We start from the raw sequence: 18530 nt of genomic DNA on the forward strand, positions 1-18530 counted from the left end.
AGGAGCTCATTTTGTTTTTAATGCCTGTCAAAGTAACTTGATTACTGCCTAATAGTCAAAGTGAGCAGAAAGATCTGTTTCACTGAAACGTCAGACTAAAAGAAAATGTATGGGGCTTCCAGGGCTGTACTCAACTCAGAATTATGCGAGTCTAATCGGATGGCTTTTCAATAAGAATATTTGAGAATTCCTTTTATTTTCCATACAGAGCTTTAAAGTTCGAACTGGTGCGCTGGACATTCAGTGTGGCAGACCATGTAGTATACAAGCAAATGGCACCAATGATGGGTTGTAAATGCGCAAGAACATTTTTGACGACACTAGATAAATAAAATCCAGAGACTCTCTCTCTCTCTCCCTCTGTGCCACTGTTCGCATGTCTGCAGCTGCAAAGAGTGGTGTGACAGTCAAAAGCATTCACTCCACAGCCAAAACTAGGGACCAAAACATCCCTTTAAGTATAGAAAAAAAAACGCTCAACTTGAAGCAATCTCAGTCGACTGAGTCTCTGACTGATGATTCAAAAATCCGGCTTTCAGGGCTCGCCGTACTTCTTTGTGGTCTAGAAGTCTACAGGCCCAGAAACAACTAACCAAGATCATAGAACTAGTGGCTACAAAGGCCAACTGTTGTGTTGCCTCATGTTGCCTGTGTCTCGACCAAAAGATTACAGCCAATGGCCAACTAGCACATATGCTCTACGCCTGCATGAGAGGAAAAAATTCTCCATACCAGCAGACGGCAGTAATATGTGTTCACTGTTCTTACAGGGAAACCACAGGACAAGCAGGACGGATTCAAGATGCTAGTTTGCCTGCACATAAACAAGTCAACCCAATGATGATACAACAAATTATATTTACCGCGAGCTAGAAAACAATAACACAAATTACGAACTAAATCTGTTCCAATCTCACTCCCTCTTGATCTCAAAGGTTGTTGATTTCCTCACGTCTGTTTCTCTTCTCGTGTGCTGAGCTGACACCTACCAACAGCCAAGCATTGAACAACTGCTGACCATCAGCTTGGTGTGTCAGGGCTCTAAATCTCATATCACATAAGTGCAAAGTTCAGTTTAGTTCTAGCAGAATGTCATTTGGTCTTCTGTTATTGACTTGTCCAACTCAACTGCTAACTAAAGACTACCAAATATTTACTGTAACATAAAACATCACCTTTTTGTTAAACTTAAAAGGTTAGACAATCGACTAAAACAAAACACAAAAGACACATGGAAAACAATTAACACATTATATTCTTATAAGAGAAAAGCTTGTTAACAAGTGATTTGTTTTTTTAAATAGATATTACCTATTATTTTGAGATTTTAGTATGCAACATCAGAAAAAAATCATAATGTCCTCTTCCCATGTCTTAACATTTTTAAGACTTTTGAAATATGGATTTAAGAAAGTTTACTGCCAATTAAGGCCTTATTTTTAGATTAATGAACTCAATGTCTTTTAAAACTTTTTAAGGATCCCTGGGAACCCTGCAATAGGGTTTTCCCATTTGCACTTTAGCCATGCTGATTCAAACTATGCTGTATTGATTTGTGTTACCATTACCTGTTTAAACTCGCCAAGTTAGGCCAATTCACAACCTAGTTTGACCGTCATTCAAAGTTGTCCTTATTGATAGTTTCTAACTGATTTATTAGCTTAAGTATTAGTAAATAATTTATAAACCTCTCATAAAGCCATTTGTTATAACTTTAAAAGCCTTTACAAATGGTGCCAAATATCCTCTTGCTGCTTTACTCATGCTCAGGGCAAAGGTGTTTCATACACAGTTTTCAGTCAATAATGGGATTAACTAAATTTCTCAGGTTTCACATAGATACAATGTATTGAGGCTCAGTAAAGACAGAAGAGGTGGAAACACAGAAAAGATGACAGCTTGAGCATTTCTATCAGGAGTTATTTCATGCCGGCTGCCTGTTCAGCGAACAGAAAAAAGTGCCTCCATCTCCACTTCCAAAGCAGGATAGGATATTACCCTTTGCTTTTGAGGGCAAGGACACACGGAAAGGCATTTGGAATAGTATAATATCCTGACATGTTGTGTATCTTGCAGTGTGAGTGGTCTATTTCGGTGATGCGCCAAATTAAGAACGCACCGGCTAATAGGAAATATGATGCACATTACACAAGAGCTTTAGAAGGAGAAGATCCACCTTCTTCATGTGTAATTAAACATTTTTACCTGGGAATTCTATAAATATAGACCCTAAAATCTGAAATGCATAGAAACAAATAAATAAAACGCAGCTGATTGGGAAACAGCAGGTTAATACAGGATGAAAAGAGTGGAAAAAAAGACACACAAAAAGAAAGAGCTTTTTAAAGAGGACCATTTGTAAAACAAGGAGTTTAAAGCCAGATTATAGGGCAACAATGACACAATCCCTTATGTTCATTCCTGTAATACGCTGTGAAGAGGAGGATTTATACTTTATTGTGGTGGAATGCATCCAGGCTGCCTCTCTGTCTGCTTGCCTCTTTAGGAAACATTTTCCTCCTCCTGAGGCCAGGTGTAATCCCTGCACGGAGGAAACAGATGCCTTCAGCCAACTGCTGATCAGCCTTATAATGGCTGGAGTATTACGAGTGATACCACCAGAGGGAAAATTCCTTCAATCCAGTCGAAAGCTCTCTCCACACTGGCTGACTCGGCAGCAGAGGACAATGTGCTTGGTTTGGGTGGCTGGTTGTTGGATTTCTCCCCGGCTACTCTACTGGTCTCCTGGTCTGAGTTGGATTGCATTGGATTGTATTAATTGGCTCTAATGACTAAATTGTCCCAACTATTTGCTTCATTAACTCTGTGTTAGCTCTATTAGGGAGGAACGAAGCCGGAGAGGAGACATAATTGAGAGTGTTAATGAAGGCAACATGATGAGTGCCATGCTGAAAGTAAGAGTAAGAGAAGTGTAATGCTTTTGACATCTTTGGTAGATTGGTAGGGCATTTTATTGTGAAAGGATTTCAGATGAATTACATTTTAAATAAAAATAAATGGGTTTTGTGTGGAATAATGCCTCGTTAAACATTGCAGTGTCTGTATTTACACCTAACGCAGCAGGTATCAGCTGCTCTCACCACCTACCCTTCACCGACTTAAACCATCAGATTTGAGCGCTCAGTCTGCAGCTCCAGATTAGGGTCTGATTGTCCGTACAGCGGAGCAGATACAGCAGGATTTTCTGTAGTAAAGACAGATGTTTTAGAGGAAGTGAAGGGATTCTGGCTCCACAGAGGAGCTTTAGCTTTGTCATTGCTGTTAAGATTTGGCCTCATGAACCCATTTCTTTAATTGGAATCTGGGCAAAGGAGCATGGGAGCCCATTTCTGTCTGTGTGATGAAAGAAATATCCTGCTAAGTCATAATGATGAGGAATTTGCATAAAAAATGACTTCAAATCTCAAAATAATGAATGCTTTCTCAAATAATGACTTCTTTACCTCAAAATAATGATGCATCATTTCTCTTTTGTTAGTTATCAAGTCAATATTTTGATAGTTTTTTATTATTTAGAGTTATTATCTAAGATATTAACTCATTATCTATGAACAAGATTCTCATTGTTTTGAGAGACTTTCTCAATATTTTGTGACTATTTTTTTTAAAGAGAGATACGCAAAATTTTTGAGACTTTGGGGTATTAACTCATTATATTGAGATTTCAAGTCATTAATTTGAGTAAGCTTCTGAATATTTTGAGGTGCTGAGTTATTATTTGAAGCTACAAAGCAATTATTTTAAGATATGATGAAAGTTGAGAGTTTTTCATTGTTCTGAGATCCTTTCTCGGTCTTTTGAGGTAGTTAGTCATTACTACAAATGTCTCATTGTTTTGTGATACCAAGTCATTATTTTGAAAAAAATGTCCAATTATTTTAAGATACCAGGTTATTATTTTGGATTCTAACTCATTATTTCAAGATAATAACTCCCTATTTAGTGACACTAAGTCATTATTTTAAGATACTAACTCATACATCTATGAGAAGTTTACACATTTTTTTGAACCAGTCAGCCATTATTTTGAGAAAGCTCCTGATTGTTTGGAAATAAACAAGTCATTGTTTTAAAAAAATCACATTATTCTGAGAAAATTTCTCATGAGACAGATCATTATTTTGAGAAAGTTTTTTATACATAGATAGTTTATTGAGTTACTAAGTCTTTATTTCAAGAACATTTCTCATTATGACTTACAGGATCTTTTTTTATTATCAAACTGGTGGAAATGGACTTCCATAGAGGAGACCACCTTGTGTCAATATTAGCAGGGGACACAAGAGGAAAGGCCAAACCTCACTCAAACAGAAAATGCCGTAAATCAGAAGGTGACACGGGTGGATAGTTAGGGCAATTTTTGACTGTGATACTTGCTGTTAATGCAGGAATATAAACGTCAGACATTAATTAACACTACTGATATAAGAATTCACTGCACATGAAAGTAAATGCTTAAAGAGTCCTACAAATAAGCTGTCTCACCCCTTTTCAACCCCCTGGTCCACTGGCATGTGCCAGACCATTTATCTTCTCATAAGGGTTTTTTGTTTTGTTTTTTTTAAAGAAAAAGTAAAATGATACTATACATTTCTGCTCATACAGTAAAATAAATGTGCATCTACTATTTTATTGGTGAGTAAAATTGAACAATTTCAGAATTTTGAATAAAAACTACATATATAGTAATAGAAGAGTTAATAATGGGAACTGCAGTTGCAAGTTGCAAGTATATTGCAATATAAAGGAAAAAAAAGTGTTTTTTTTTATGACAGTGATGAATGTTATTCAAATGCTGTCATCCAGTAAGACTTCAGTACGGTAAGTTTGTACCTGTAAGTAGATTTGGTTCGCAATAAAAGAGGAAGCATCCTTCTTGACACACATTTTACAAAAAAAAAACAGACACAGAAGTAATCGGGCCCCACTAATCACTTAAAAAATGATAATAAAGTAAAGTTGCATATAGCATCTGTGCAATGCTACTATGACTTGTTTATCTGAGAGATGCTGCAGGAACAAAGCTTTTTATAAACCATTTTGTTCCAAACCTTTAGACTATAAACCTCTTTGGGGGTCCTCCTCCAGTCAATTTTGAGCATTTAACACTTAATGTCTTTCATTCTGGTGAGTTTTTATGCAAATGTATATAATTTTGGCAAAATAAAACTCGTCTGCTAGTTTTATGTTTCCCAGGGAGACAAATGCACATGCTTTAAATATTAACGGGGACATGTCCCCTGGGTCCCCCACACCTATGATATATTAGTCGTATGTGATCAAAAGTTACACATCTGTACTCTTGTCTTTTGTGACCTTTCTGTCACACAGTGCAGCGACAGACTTTATACCATGTATTTTGTATAATGTTAGCCATGATTTTAGTGTTTTATGAATAGAATTTAAACAATAGCTGAAACATTGTCTATTCAAAACTTTTTACAAAACCTTCTAATAATTTCAAACCATTTCCAGGCCTTATTTCCTAATTTTTCCAGGGATTTCATGACCATGGGAACCCTGTGAAAAGTCCTTTTTCAAGGCAATCGGTTTCCAAGATTATTTTTAAGTAAGATCAACTTGACAGTGTAATTTTTTTTCAATAATTATAAACGCATTTGTATTGTAGTGGTTAAATACACACTATAGTTTTGTGTATGTGGATTTGTGTGGTCAAAATATTAATTGCTTCCACTCCTGCCGCAGTTCTAATGAACACACATGAAAGTTCCTGCATGCAGATGAAAGCTCGTCAGTATTACTTAGCTCTTTCAGGAAACTTTGACCCTCCCTGTATGATCTCTCCTGCTTCAATCCTACAGTGTGAGATTTTACCTCTCTTGTTCTCTCTCTCTTTTTCTTTCTCCTTCTCTGCCACTCTCTCCAGTTTTTCCTCTCTTTTTTTTCAACACATAGGTGGATTAAGGCAGAGGGGCTTTTGTTTAGATAAAGCGAAGGATTAGGGAGAGATTTGCCCCCATAAAGTTGTGGGCTTAATGGGCCTTTTATCCCTGCATGTCCCTAAAGCTGTGTTGCCTCTGGATTAGGACTATACAATGGGGCCCCTTGTGCAGAGGGATCCGGGCCAGAGGGAGTGAGCGAGAGAGAGAGAGGAGAGAAGGCAAGGAAAAGAAATGAGACAGAAGGACTGAGACAAGGGAGAAAAGAGGGCAAGAAGAAAGAGAGAAGGGGATAGATGGAGGGAGAAAAAAAGAGAGGGGGAATTATACAGCTTTTAGAAGAAACTGACAGGTTGAAAACTTTTAGAGGAGGGATTTGCAGAGGAGATCCTGAGATCTTGTCACCAATAAAAGGGATTTCAGGAGGATTCAGAGGCGTGGTGCTGACAATAAACCGCAGAAAAACTGTCGCTGTCCTTTTAAATTCATTTCTCTTACATATTTTTTAAGAAAAATAAATAGGAAAGAGGGTCTTACTGTGGAAGTGCTGCTAATAACGTGTCTAAGAGGTGGCTCCTGGCAAATTGCTTTGTTATTCTTGTCAAAAAAAGGTCTCCTGCAAGAAGTCGATTTTAAACTACACATCAAAATGATTAATTGCCCTGGGATGAACAGATGCTGAAATACCCTTGAATGGTGCTGGGGAGGCTGAGGCTTGCTGGATTGCAGACCTAATGTATTCATGAAGTTGCAGAAACATCATTAAGAGTATTAATTAGCTATTAGAGAGCTGAATTCTGCAGCATTAAAGATGGTTTTGTTCCTCCTAACTCTATCAAATACAGGCTGAGACAGAAGCAGAAAGTACTCTTAACATATTTGTTATGCAAAGATGAAAATGTTTTCAAAGGAGTAAAAACCTGACAGGAAATCAATAAAGAAAAAACAGCAGATTTTCAAAAAGTTATTCACTTTTTGGGATTAAGATTCTACATAAGGACTTTTAATGGGAGAAAAAAATCCCAATAACCCAATTTAACATCTTTAAATTTTGGGTTGTTCCTCAACTGGAGGTCATTGTTTGCCCACCTTGTATTCAGCAGTGCATGGCTGGCTACAGGGGTAAGGGGAGCTGTTTTTTGGCGTTTAAGCCCTTCAGATGCGCTGGACAGCTCTAGTCGCTCTAAGGAGCTTTAGGTGGAGAGGCGCTGAGAAGAAACTCTTTCTCGCTTTAATTGCTTTAGAGACGGTCCTCACAAAGAGACAGTGGCCAGATTTACCTCCCGTTTAAGTTCTTATTTCCATTGGTTCACAAGTTAATCCTCTTTCTTTCTCAGACCTCGGAGAAAAAAAAACGAGTGATAGGAGCCTACCAAGGCGACAGAAACCAGAGAGGCACACGAGTTTTTTTCCAGGCGAGAGGGGAAAGACTTTGAAGCACCGGGGAAAAGTTTTAGGTGTTTGGAAAGAAACAGATTTAGAAAGAAAGACGCACCGAGTGCGTGACATTTCGCCTACATTAATCACACCAGTGTGTAATAATAATAATAATAATAATAATAATAATAATAATAATAATAATAATAATAATAATAATAATAAAATATGTCAGAATAAAATTTACTTTTCCTTTTTAAATATAGCAATGACTACCAGTAAAATACACAATTTTACTGATATTTATGCACTTCATTCGACACTTAAGCAACTAACGCAACGAATATCTAATTCAGGTACCAAAAGGCTCTATTACAACAGCAAAGGACTCGCGTTATCGGTTTTGCCTGGTGGGTACAATTCACTGTAAATAGTAGGCTCTCAGTGTATGCAAGAGTTATTATCATATCAATTTATTTCTCCTCATTAAATTCTACAATTTTGTATTTCATAATTTAAAATCAGTGTAAAACAAATACATAGGTAAAAGTAGAATATATTACTGGCGTTTAGCTATTACTAAAATAAAAGAAATAGAATAGTTGTTTGTTTGTTGTGGGTTTTTGTGGGTTTATGTTTATATATATATATATATATATATATATATATATATATATATATATATATATATATATGGCAACACAGTTTTTAAACCGAAATAACAAACGCCTCCCACTCAACCTTCACAGACACACATACACCTTCAAACTTCATGATAAATGTCCAGAAACCACTGTCTGTCCATAAACAGTGCATTCTGGGTGCACCTAAAACACATGGACATAAATATTCTCTTCTCCATGAAATCTTTTGTCTACTGTTCAGAGTGAGAAACATGGTCAGAGATAAAACTGCGTTATAGGCCAAGCACTTTCCCAAAAGAATCTCCCAACAAAATATGCAAGCTTTACATTAAAAGGCTACTTTGCGCTGCCCTTAATTCCCTACCTAAACGGTTTTGCTCCGGGAGAAGAAATCTTCTCTAAAAACCCTTCAAGAAGAGAAGGGCATTATTGCCCTAATCCTCTTACCCGCAGTCATTTTAAGACAGGGGTTTTTGGAGGCTGAGATGGCGTCTTGTCTTCCCTATCCCATCCCAAATCCTTCCAGGCCGGGAGAGAGTCTAAAGGCAGCACCCTGGCATCTATTAGCCATCTCTCTCTCTAAAGTCTCTCTCTCCTCCAGTGGCGTGGAGGAAAAAGCCGAAAAGCAAACAGACTAAAGGTTGGTTTCTGTTCAACACAAAAACTAAGGAAAGGCAATTGGATTCATGATCCAAGTGCATAAGCAGTTCGAAGATAGTAGCCTAGATTTTAAAAATAAAAATAAAAAAACAAAATAAAATATTTTTATGCTCATGCAATCAGGCTGACAGTGTCTTTTTTTCTTGATTTAAATATAAAATTTATGTTACTGGGGAAAAAAAATGCATGACAGCAACATTTTTTCTCACTTATTCACAGTTTAAGTTTAGGAATATGATCCACAAAAAATATGCAAAATCGCCAATAAATAAAATGAATCCTATTTATTTCGATCACAACTCAATATCTACACATTTGTGCCATTAAAAAGCTTCAGTTTTTCAAATTTGAGGAATGTTTATCAATATCTATAAAAAAACAACAACAACAACAACAACTTATAGACAGACACGGAGGGATTCATCGGACATACCGTGTTTAAATTGATCATATTTGGAGATAACTCCAGAAGTCAGCCGCTGGACTCCGCTTTCTGATTTAGTTGACTGACAGCCCTGAGAGCCAATAGGAAGCAAGCATGACCCCCGCGACGCTCTCCTTAAATCCCTCCACCGGGCTCTCGCGCACCAGCAGATGGCGGCTTCCCACTTCTGCGCGAGACGCTGCGAATACAGCACAGAGAGGAGCAGGTGGAGCGCGAGCGGACGGACTTGAGGTGAAGCAACAGACTGGAGGACTTTTACACTGACCCGAGTTGTTATCTCGCTGACGGACAAAAGGACTGAGAAGAGTGGGCATTAAAAAAACAACAGACGGCAGCTGAAGGAGCAGAAGAGAGTTTAGGAGCTTTGTGTGACGGAAAACACAACTGACAAGAGGTAAAAACTTTTCTCCATCTCTTTATAAACCCTATTTCTCACATGTTGCATTTTAAAAAACGATTACCCAAAATGTTGTATGGTCATGTTCGCATTTTTCGCAGTCAGCGGTGCAGAAATTAAAGCTATATTGGCAGTTCCCTTTAAACAGAATTGTGTATCAAATGTATAACCTACGTTTTTTGTCTTTAAATTAAGGAAGATGACAGCAATTCCTCTGTTGGAAATGTTTCAATTTTATATTTTAAAGTTTCAGTGTGAAACCATAAATATAACTTACTTTCGGTTTACAGCGGTCACACTACAAATAAAACAAAACTAAACAAAAAATTAAAACGCGTAACCATAATCAAGCACCTGCATTTTTACGCACGGGACCAAAATGACGTAAAATAAAAGGGACTCCTGTTCGGCACAACTTTTGGGTTACACGCATGACCCTGGTCACTATTTTTAAGTTTACCCTATATTAAAAAAAACCCTAAAGTGATGCAGATTTATAGAGGCACAATAAAGTAAAGCATATTTCTCTCCCTGTCCATAAAAATGTCCTTGAGATCTTAAAATGCTTTGATAAACGACAAGATAGACGATTTTGGTCTGGGCTCTGCATAACAAACATTCTTTATAATAACAGCTCGGAGAAAATCAAAGACATGCTCCTCGCCCTCTAACAGTTTACACTTAGTGCGACACAGCACTAGAGCAGATTGTCAGGTCGACTCATGCCCCTGAGGGCTGTTAGCAAATAACATTTTTCCTAATTTAGTCGGATCAAAGAGTTGCACTGTACACGCCAATTTACATAATGACGGTTTGATAATCGAAGCATTGAGCAGGGCTGCCAGGAGGGCCCAGTGCCTGGAGCAGAGAGAGGCTTATGAATGACAATAACAGCACTGACAGGCTCACAGTGATGAGCTATTGTGCTGAATTTGATATGGGCAGGAGGATACAGGCTATAAGCAGAGATGTAGTGGTAAATATAAAAGGTGGTTAAAAGCTGCTAATCACTAGAAGGCAGGTTTAAAGTTAGAAAGTCTGCAAAATAGGACGGGAAGCTGTTCTAAAATCACGCACCTGAGATTATTGCATTTTGCAAAAAGTGAGATTAAAATCACGTGTAGACGTTAAAGATCTCAACATTTTGTCGGTGCGTGCAGGTGTAAACAAATAAAATCCGCACATTTTAAGATTTTTTTTTCTAGGCTACATGATGCAGTTTTTCTATATAATATATTTTGTAATAAAAAATATAATAATATATTTTGTTAATTTGTGGCCTGATTATCATTTAAATGTACACCTTCATTTTCAGAAAAGGAAAAACCTCAATTGAGAAAAATCGTTGGCCTATTACTAGAACACACACGCACGCACGCACACTTGCCCACGCGGGCACGCACACGGGGGAACTCCAACCCAGAGCTAACCACCCAGTCCCACTGTACGTCCGTCCGTGTCAGCGTTGATGATAAATGGAGGGCCTCGCAGTCGAAACCTATTTGCACTTCCATTAGACGGGGAGCCAAATGGGGATCAACATGCATATTTTTACCCGCGGAGAGGCCATACATCTCAGCCAAAACGTTGCCCCGGGGCGATGGGATAAGAGGCCGCCAGAGAGGGGTAGGGGAGGGGAGGGGAGGGGGAAGCGGGCCCATTCAACTCAAATACTTGGGGGAGTAAAGTAAATGTTTAGCGAAGCACCTTCTGTCCCGGCGAATTAAACTATTCCCCACTGCCCTCTGATCACATTCATCAGCCGCCGCAGCCACTTAATAGGCTGGGAATGGGCACTGCGGGCATCACACACGCGCCCCTGCGCGCGCGCGCGCGCGCGCACACACACACACACACACACACACACACACACACACACACACACGCACACACACAGAAAAGCTGAGAAATGAGCAGGGAAATGAACTGCCTTTTGCAAGAACGACCACCCAGTCTTTTCTGTATTACAGCATGCAGATGCCTAATTGATTATTATTATTATTATTGCCTATTGTTGTAAAGCAATTTATTATATTGTTGTTTGCTGAAATGTAATGCTTTAAAAGCGTTAAAAGAATTATCAAGTCATAATTAAAATATAAGGTCATGTAAGGGAGTGAAACTGCTCAAATCAACAGCAACTAACTTTTAAATTTCAACCAATAGAATTAATAATGCCAGACATAGATTCCGGGGGGACATAAAGGGGACACGTCCCCCTTAATACCGTCTCCCCCAGGGAAAAAAAAACCATGAAAGTAAAGGAGGATTTAAAAAAAAACAAAATTAAAGACATTGCAGTTTATTATAAGTTTATTGCAGCATAAACTTATGCAGATAATGCACAGATTGGTGCATAAAATTACTAGAGAAATTGAGATGCTGTGCTCAAATTTTTTTTAGCAAAGGACACCCAAACCCCTCTTTTTATGAGTCGCCAGAGCATAGAACAATTTAAAAATAACAACATAAAAACATACTGAAATTACTCCACAATTATTATTCAGTTGCTGACATTTAATGGCCTACATAAAGACAGCGTTGGGAAGAAGTCGAATTAAATAAAACAAAAACGAAATGTGATAAATGATAAGGACGTTTTTTTCAGAAATATTTAGAGGTATCTTAAGGCCTTTTAGTTCAAGAACTTGCCCGGGTCCCTGAACACCGTACCTGTCATATACAGGAGAAAGATTTATTTCTTCTCCCTGTGGTCTCTCTAGTTATAATAACTGTTTGGGCCTCAGAGATATTCCCTCCTGTCAGCCTCCTCCGTACTAATACATATCTAATCGTGTCCTCAAGCGCTTCATCTATGAAAATCTCGTGAAGGAGAACTACAAAATAGAGTTTGGGAAATTGCTCCCATGTGAAAGACTCATGGCTGTTTTACTTTAAGAATCTGTTCGTTTCATTAAAAGCTGCAATTATAGGCTTGAATGTTAATTATAAATAACATAAAATTAACCAAAATAAAAATGCTGTTAAATGCTGCAAGAAAATGAATTTTTGAGAAATGAAAGTCATCCGCTATGACTGAACAGCTCTTAGTGAGAAAAGCATTTCCGTAATCATAGCCTATTAAAAAATAATCCTGCTATCCGGTTGCAGGTTTTGCCACCGAGACCCGGAACAAATCTCCTTATTTCATTTTCCAACACATTTCACCAACGCCTTGATCTGTCAGAGCAGCGTTTTCAATGGGGATTTGGCTTCTCCGGGATCATAGAAACGACGTGAATAAATTCATGAATAAGGCATCCGTCACGGTTCATTATGGGAACGAGTGATAATTACCCCAATTAAAAGTCTTTTGTATAATTAATGGATTGAACAGAGCGATAATTGGATGTTAATGGATAACACTTTTGTCTGAGTGCGCACATTAAAATCTATTGGCCCTTGAGCGCGAGGACCTGCTGTCATAATAAAAAGCTCGTGTGTGTGTCACAGCCTCTTAGTGCATCTACCATAAATATGTGATTTTGCTCCTCTTTGATTTTGTTTGAGATCACATGCTCAGCAGTCACAGCGTGTCCATCAGCAGCCACGCGCCCTTGTTGTCAACATGTCCTCGTGTGAACTCCCTTTATCACAAGCATCCTGTCTTCCTCTCTTACGCAGGCACCGACCTCTCACCATGCAGCACTACGGGGTGAACGGCTACTCTCTGCACGCCATGAACTCCCTCAGCGCCATGTACAACCTGCACCAGCAGGCCGCGCAACAGGCACAGCACGCGCCCGACTACCGGCCGTCCGTGCACGCGCTCACACTGGCAGAGAGACTAGCTGGTAATTGAGTGCACGCTCACACACAAACTCCGGTGCGCAGGTTGTTGCCAAATAGCTTCAAACTATTATTGAACACAACTTTGTCATATACATTTCGGACTTATGACATATATAATAATAATAATAACAACAACAACAACAATAATAATAATAATAATAACAATAACAATAATAATAACAGCATATTCAGCCGCAGCTATTTTTGAAGTTGTGGAAACAGCAAGTTAACTAATTAAATAATGATAAAAACATGAACACCGTAAATCTGACAAGTTGATGTTACTTAAAATAATCTTGGAAACCGACTGCCTTGAATAACGAAAGTAAATAAAGCTATAAATGTTAATTCGTTTACCTTAGTGTTAAGTTTACTTTAAATTTAGCCGTTCTTAATTTTGTGAAGTTTCTGCACATTAAAAATAACACGTGAAATTCTATTTTTCAGTGTTAGCAACTTCAACTTAACTTGATCATGACAAAGAGGATTTGGCAAATGATTAAATTAGGAAATATGCAAGTTCTGTTTTGTTTGCATGTGTAAGAATACATGATTTGCAGCCAGCAGAATACAGGCATATAAACTCAATTTAATGAAGTTGCTGAAACTATGAAAGATTAATGTAATTAAACTTCTCATCTTTAAGTTGCAAGAAGCTCACAAAATGAAGTAAATGTAACTAAATAAAATAAAGTAAACTTAGCAATTAGATATAATAAATATAGATTAAGATCGTTTTATTCACTTCACAGTGTTCAAGACAATGGGTTTCCTAGATTAAAAATAAAAAATAAAAATAAAAAAGTAAAATCAATTTGTCAGATTTTACAGTATATTTGAACGGGAATTGTTACAGAACATGTGGTAAAGACATAAAGTGTCCTAATCCCACGCATGCCCAGTAAAATAAACTTGCCGTGTGTGTGTTTCCTTTCCAACGGCTGCGCATTTCAAGACATCATCCTGGAGGCTCGCTACGGCTCTCAGCACCGCAAACAGCGCCGCAGCCGCACGGCCTTCACGGCGCAGCAGCTGGAGGCGCTGGAGAAGACTTTCCAGAAAACACACTACCCGGATGTGGTAATGAGGGAGCGGCTGGCCATGTGCACCAACCTGCCCGAGGCTCGTGTGCAGGTACGGCTAACGGGAAAAAAAACACTGTCCAGTACTACAATTTACTGACATGTATGTGTTTGTAGCAGTCAGTAGTTAGTTAAGAGGGGCCTATAATGCTTCATGGTTGGTAGTTTTTATAACCGGTATCCCTCTTATTACTCTGTAATTTTAATGCTGCTTGAATGTTATGGGATCTACCAGTACCATGGGTAGTAGCAACCTTATTAGGCCATAGGTTTAGTTTTAACATTGAGCATCTAACACCTTATTTCCTGCAATCTGGTGAATTTTTTTTTTGCAGCAGTTTGCGCATTTTTTTCAGTAACACATTGCATAAATGTTTGAAATATAAACCTATGCCAACCTAAATTTATCGGACTAGTAAAAATATTACACAAAGGGAAAACACAATTGGTCTACTTTCTGCTGTGTAAATGAAAATACACCGCTTTAGGTAGAGTTGAAAACAGTTATCAATACAGGAAAAAAGATTTTAAGGAGTACTTATGGATAAGCTGTCTTCACACATAAGTGAAGCTTATGCATGCACCTAAGAAAAAGTATCCATCTGAATACAATAAATGCCAAAAACAGCGTCAATAACACTGTTTAAGCTGATTTAAGTTTGATTATGATAGCTTGTTTTTAAAACAATTCTGTTGCAGCCCTGTGGAGATGCTTGTTATCATGGCACTTACTGACTTTTTGAGCTTTTGATTGCAATCATTTGAAGCTGAATCAATCATTTAGTTCAGCTTACAGTTTTCATCTGCTGTTGTAATTCTCTCTTTAATTCTCCCTCTTCTCCTCTCTGCCTTCAGGTTTGGTTCAAAAACCGCAGAGCAAAGTTTCGTAAGAAGCAGCGCAGCCTCCAGAAGGAGCAGCTTCAGAAGCAGAAGGAGGCATCAGGGGAAGGAAGTGAGAAGGAGGACACGCCTCCCTCCACAACTGTCCTCCCTGACACCCAGCTCCCTCCTTCATCCTCCTCTTCCTCCTCCTCTCTGGAGACAGAGGGTCCTGTGGTTCGTCCTGTACCACTAGACATGGAGCTGAACGTCACGTCAGCAGAACACTCTGGCAGCGAGTCGGCGACAGAGGACAACGCCACGGATAAGGAGGACGAGAGTAAATCTCAGAGAGAGGAGATGAAGTGTGAGAGAGCAGCGACTCCTGAGGACGTTTCACCAGCTTGCAAAAGACTCAGCCCTAAACCAGGTACGAACATTGTTGATTTTAACTCTTACAAAGAGCCGAATTCCATTTTTTTTATCAATGGTATGCCTCATCCGCAGTACTGACATCACCAGCTGACTATAATTCAACTCTCTTAACCTCCTCTTCTCTCTGTCCAGACTCTCCCCTGGTCTCCCCGTCTGTGACCCCCTCCTCCTCCTCCAGCAGCGGCCTGGCCAGCAGTGGTCCCCTCTCTCAGAGCCACTCCTACTCTTCGTCCCCTCTCAGCCTGTTCCGCCTGCAGGAGCAGTTTCGCCAGCACATGGCCGCCACCAACAACCTGGTGCACTATCCCGCTTTTGACCTCTCTGCCCCATCATCACTCCCCTACCTGGGAATGAATGTCAACATGCCCCCCGCGCCACTGGGCTCCCTGCCCTGCCAGTCTTACTACCAGTCCCTGTCCCATCACGCCCAGCAGGTGTGGAACAGCCCGCTGCTGCAGGCGTCGGCTGCGGGTGGCCTCACCAGCCACAACAGCAAGACCACAAGCATCGAGAACCTCCGTCTGAGGGCCAAACAGCACGCCGCCTCGCTGGGACTGGACACAATGTCTAACTGAGAATCAGATTGTATGAAGGACAATTTAGGCCAAAGCCTCGGCCTACACATCATCACATCCCAATGCGTGTCTGTGATAGTTCTTTAGGAGCTGTTTACTTTAGTAGGTGGGCACAGGACATGCAGAGGTGTCCAAAAAAATACGCCAACATGCACTGGACCTACAGAACTCTATTTATGGCAGACCACACTTCAACAGCTTCCGCTGCAGCTCAAGGTCCAAAACCTCAGAAAAAGAGAACCCATAAGATATTGAACATTGCTAGAAAATGCAACGGATCAAATGATTGTTCGTAAACGGTGGACATATTCCTGACTCATACCATGATGCTCCCAACAGACACAGAATGCTGGACCTTCCAAACATCTGAAATAATCCATAAAATAATCACTGAAAATGATGTACACAGCTAAAGACGGATGCACTCGGTTGAAAAGACGATGCAAACAATGTTTACAAGAATAATGTGAATAAATGAGGCACTTTTGAAGGGATTAGGTTCGTTGGCCAAGAGGGAAACTGTATCGCTTGTGCAGCAGAGAAACCATTTCTGTCACAGGACCATTGACATTTCAATTAAGCAATGTGGTTATATGTACATAGCATGTACTACATAACAGCACATAAATAAAAATAAACTTCAAGCCATGTTGTCCTCAACAGCATAATTAAAAGTGACTAATTTACCAGTTTAATGGCCAGTAATGTGCCACTTTGCACAGAGGCTGGCTTGATAATGAGAAAATGATTTCAGTGACTAAATTCGCAAAGCTTTTAATTACATTTTGCCCTGGGCTGAGGGAGCTGGGGCAGATGCAATTATGAACATGCATACCATTTAAGCCTTTATAAATTCAAAAGGTCTGTGCACTAAACTGGTCAATTAAGGTAGAAACATGATTGACATCACTTTAACATGAGTTGATCAATTCCCTTTGAATACAAAGTGGTAAACAAATTTGGACAAATGTCTGAACCCATATTTTGTCAGCAGAAATTCTCACCTTAGTATTCTCTTGAGGAAACATGCAGCTTTTCATTGACCGACTGTTAGCACTTGAGGAGAATCACACACGTCTCTGTTTTTCGTCAATGTGTTCTGGAAGCTAATGTCTTCTTATGAAAAAAATGCACATTATTTTAATATGTAAAATACAAAAAAAGTCTATCTATTAATGTTTACTGGTAAGGTAATTGTAAAGTTCCTCTTATGTTGTATAATTGATAATGGACTCTGTCTCAGATGAAATTCCTTTTAGCTGTCAGATTGTAAGATTGTATTTGCTGAGCTCACCGGCAGCCCTGTCTACCCCTCCTCTCCTGGTTGTCTGTGTAACAATCCCGGGTTGAATTTTAAATGTGTGCATTTTCTTTTTGGCAAGAAAGAAGCAACTGAACAAAGTGCTGGAAAACGGTCACCTTTCATTTGTTGCAATCCAGACAGGAAAGTCAAAGAAAGTGAACAGATTTGAGATTTGTGACCCGAGTCCTCTGTGTACTGCTGTCTTAACTATATTTGAGTTCTGTTGTTGCTATTATTCTAATGCTGCCCCCCACCCCTAATGTCTCTGTCAAACTACTCGGTGCAGTGGTAGATAGATTTATAACTGTGGAGGAGCGACTGAGCGGACCATCAGCGTTGTTTCCTTTACTCCTCCCCAACAATGTAGACTTGAACTAGTGTTGTTGTAAAATAATAACAAATAAAAACATTGCTTGGAGATCTTTATAATGAAGACCATCTGTGCTGCGTATTTACACAGAATGATGATGGTAAAGGCCAAACACTGACATGGGATGGTGTGCTACAGTAAATAGCATAGTAAAATATTCTGGAAGTGTAATGCATTCACTTGAGATAATTTTTTTTTGTGCTATTTTTCCGAGTTAACACGATTATTATTTCAGAATTATTAGAGAAGTTTTCACAGGAAATAATATTCTGCTATTGCATTCTGAATTAAGAAAAAATATATATGTATGTATATAGTGTATAAATAATAAAACAAGAATTTCTGAATTATGATAAAATAGTTTAAATATTTAAGAAATAGTCAAAAATAATAAAATAATTTTCAAATTAAAAAATCTATAAATAATAAATAATTTAAATAATAATAAATAAATAATACACCAAGAGCATAATTGTTTTATTACAAAAAACTTAAATTTGAAAGAAAAGAATTTCACTATTTCAGAAAAACAATTTTTTCTAAAGTGAATGCATGGTGCTTCTGTGAAATATTTAAAAAATGAGGATTATATATTTAAGGCTCCAAAAAAATGAGTATGGAGGAAAAAATTATGTGGTAAAGTGTAGAAAAGCATCAAGATAATGAACGTATGGGAACAAGGTCAAAGTAAAACAAAAACAATGAAAAAA

General features: G+C 38.6%; 2 protein-coding genes across 2 annotated transcripts in view; one reads left to right on the forward strand and one right to left on the reverse strand.

Annotated features, from left to right (window-relative positions):
• nsun4 (NOP2/Sun RNA methyltransferase 4) overlaps positions 1-18530 on the reverse strand; it is a 96654-nt gene that overhangs the window by 64297 nt on the left and 13827 nt on the right. The window lies entirely within an intron of this gene.
• On the forward strand, positions 9158-17868 carry dmbx1a (diencephalon/mesencephalon homeobox 1a). The gene is made up of 5 exons (XM_042498449.2): positions 9158-9441; positions 13069-13238; positions 14192-14370; positions 15174-15567; positions 15705-17868. The coding sequence occupies exons 2-5, from the start codon at positions 13085-13087 to the stop codon at positions 16145-16147; spliced, it is 1170 nt and encodes a 389-aa protein (XP_042354383.1). The 5' UTR covers positions 9158-9441; positions 13069-13084; the 3' UTR covers positions 16148-17868.

This window comes from Plectropomus leopardus, chromosome 12, assembly GCF_026936395.1.
Source record: "Plectropomus leopardus strain MGB_pleo_1.0 chromosome 12, ASM2693639v1, whole genome shotgun sequence".
Classification (NCBI taxonomy): domain Eukaryota; kingdom Metazoa; phylum Chordata; class Actinopteri; order Perciformes; family Serranidae; genus Plectropomus; species Plectropomus leopardus.